General features: G+C 51.4%; 1 protein-coding gene across 1 annotated transcript; it reads left to right on the forward strand.

The window, feature by feature from the left end:
- Positions 1 to 1,781: 1,781 nt before the first annotated feature.
- LOC119811574 (olfactory receptor 1361-like) lies at positions 1,782 to 2,723 on the forward strand. The gene has a single exon (XM_038325488.1). It carries the CDS (start codon positions 1,782 to 1,784, stop codon positions 2,721 to 2,723), a length of 942 nt encoding a protein of 313 aa, XP_038181416.1.
- Positions 2,724 to 3,213: the final 490 nt, after the last annotated feature.

A 3,213-nucleotide genomic window follows, 5' to 3' on the forward strand; every position in this document is an offset into this window, starting at 1 on the left:
GTCGAAGCATCTGTGCTCTCTATGGTGCTTCTCACTGTCCCCGCGAGGGAGCGCGGTGCCCCCTCCAATCCACAGAGTCTTCATGTTGTTCACATCCAGAGTTGGGGTGATGCCTGAAGGTCCTGAAGTTTCCCTCAAAACGCTGGAGACCTGGGTGGGGAAAGGTTTAAAGTGACACAATTTAGCGTTTTACAACATCAAAGCACGCAACAAAATAACATTTATGAAGGTACTGGAAGGCCATGTGATGGGGGCAGGCCTCCGGATACCCCTGCTGGAGGACCAGTGTGCAAACGCCATGCCTGGCTGCTCAAATCCCTTTCTTCCATTTTTCTTTTAAAAAGAGTTGTTTTGTGGGGCGGTGGTGGCGCATGCCTTTCATCTCAGTACTCAGGAGGCAAAGGCAAATGGATCTCTGAGTTTGAGGCTAGTCTGGGCCAGTGCAACACAGAGAAACCCTGCTTCAAAAAAAAGCAGAGTTGTTTCACTTTTTGACGTATGTGTCTGTGTGTTTGTCAGGGGGAGGGCACATACATGTGTGTGCAATGTCCTAAGAGCCCAGAGCAGGAGCTAAAATTACAGGCCATTGTGAACTAGAAGCTGGAAATGAAAGGGAAGAATAGGCAAGAGCAGAAAATCTATACATACCAAAAATGGTATCTCAAATATCGCCATATTCTCTCGAGCTATACTGAGAGAGCGGAGGGAGAACGTAAAGAAGGAAAGAGGGGAAGAGAGAAGAGAAGCAAAGAAAGAAAGGAAGAGCGAGGATAGACGTAGAGCGAGAGAGAGAGAGAGAGAGAGACTGGAGGGGAGGAGATGGAAAAACAAACACTGGAGCCAGACATGGTGGTGCATGTCTATAACCCCAGCACTGTGAGCTCAAGGGAAGCCAGAACTATATAGTGAGACTGTATCTCAAAGAAAAAAATAAAAACAAGCCAGGCAGGGATAGCATACAACTTTAGTCCCAGCACTTGGGAGGCAGAGGTAGATGGGTCTCTGGGTTCAAAGCCAGCCTGGTCTACAGAGCGAGTTCCAGGACAGCTAGGACTACGTAGAGAACCCCTGTATTGAAAAATCAAAATAATAGTAATAATAATAGTAAATAATAATGTTAATAAAAAGACTTGGTCATCAGCCTTTCTCACTATAGGGAAACAGTGACACATTTAGGGGGCAGAGCCTAGTGGGAAAGGCACTGGGGCACTGGCCCCCTCCTTCTCTCTCTTCCTCGGCCACACCCACCACAGCAGACTGTTTCACACTGCCCCAGCCAGGCACAAGGCTGGGACTGGAGCCGCGGGTGCTCTGAGCCTAGATAAGCTGTCCTGCTGTGCATTGGTTGTCTCAAGCTTTTGTGACAGTGTTGGAAATCTGATAAACGCGCTATCTCAGACAACGTACCCGCTCCTACATAGCACTGCTTTTACCTTTTCCCCTTCAGGAGCCTTGTGCATGCTAAGAGAACACTCTGCCACCGAGTCATCCCGCTCTATTACTGTGGGACTCTAGGCAGAAGCTCTACTGCAGAATCTCCAGAGAGGGGCTGGGGCGTGGCTCAGGGTGGAGCCCCTGCCTAGGATCCCCAGTGAGGGATTGGGGGCATGGCTCAGGGTGGAGCCCCTGCCTAGAATTCCCCCGTGAGGGTCTCATCTGAGCAAAGAAAGGGATACAATCTAGGTATACGGGGGTGAGGGGTTGGTGGGGGGGCACGACAGGCAGAAGGACGAACCTCGGTCAGTGCACAGATCCAGTTTCTTACTTATTCTAGGCCTGCCATGGAAGGCGCCAACCTCAGCGGGGTCTCCGAATTCCTGCTGCTGGGCCTGTCACAGGACCCCAGGCAGCAGGAGCTGCTCTTTGCAGTCTTCCTGAGCATGTACCTACTCACAGACCTGGGGAACCTGCTCATCATCCTGGCCATTGCCACTGACCCCAGGCTCCACACCCCCATGTACTTCTTCCTGGCCAACCTGGCCTTTGTAGACATCTGTTTCACCTCTACCACCATCCCCAAGATGCTGGCCAACCACGTGTCAGGACACAAAAGCATCTCCTACTCTGGTTGTCTCACACAGATGTTTTTCTTCATCTGGTTTGCCGGCATCGACAGCTTCCTGCTGACTGCCATGGCCTATGACCGCTACGTGGCCATCTGCCACCCTCTACACTATACTACATCCATCACGCCCCGCCTCTGTGGCCTCCTGGTTACTGCCTCCTGGACCTCAGCCTTTGCAAATGCCCTGACCCACACAGTCCTGCTGACTCGCCTCTCATTCTGTACCCGCAACCAGATCCCCCACTTCTTCTGTGACCTCAGCCCGCTGCTGAAGCTGGCCTGTTCAGATACGTCTCTCAACAACGTCATGGTGTACACCGTGGGTGCACTGCCTGTCATCACCCCCTTCGTGGGCATCTTGATCTCCTACACGCGCATCTTCGCAACAGTGCTGAAGATCACATCTGCGGGAGGGAAGAAGAAGGCATTCTCCACCTGTGGCTCCCATCTCTCCGTGGTATCCCTGTTCTACGGGACACTCATTGGGGTGTACTTCAGCCCTACATCCTCCCACACAGCCCAGAAGGACACAGTAGCTGCAGTGATGTACACCGTGGTCACCCCCATGCTGAACCCCTTCATCTATACCCTGAGGAACAGGGACATGAAAGGTGCCCTGGGAACCCTTTTCCGAAGGAAGACACTCTTTGTTGGGTAGCCCCAGGGTTGGGAGTTGTTCAGAAGGGCAGAAGTTAAGCTCCTTTGTCCTAAACTGCCCAAACATTCACCACATGGCTTTAATTCACCAATTTTATTCTCCCGAAGTTGTCTACAAAATAGTTGTTTGCTTTAGGCTGTGTGTGTGTGCGCACGCGTGCGAGTGCATGCATGTGTGCAGTGCCCATGGAGCCTAGAACAAGACATTAGACCCTTAGAACTGGAGTTACAGTTGACTGCGAGTCACCTGAAATGGTGCTGGAAACCAAATTCAAGTCCCCCAGAGGAGCAGTAAGTACTCTTGGCTACTGAGCTGTCCTTGCAGAATGGCCCTCACCCATGGTGGATGGGAAAGAGCAAGGCAAGGAGGGACAGAGGAAGGAAGGAGGGAGAACAGACAGCTTTACAGCTGGCCTCCCCCATCACAACCACCACATTTTCATGGTGATTGAATCACTCCTGTAATTCTAGTTATAGAATTAATCATTTCT

This window comes from Arvicola amphibius, chromosome 4 (genome assembly GCF_903992535.2).
Source record: "Arvicola amphibius chromosome 4, mArvAmp1.2, whole genome shotgun sequence".
Lineage (NCBI taxonomy): Eukaryota > Metazoa > Chordata > Mammalia > Rodentia > Cricetidae > Arvicola > Arvicola amphibius.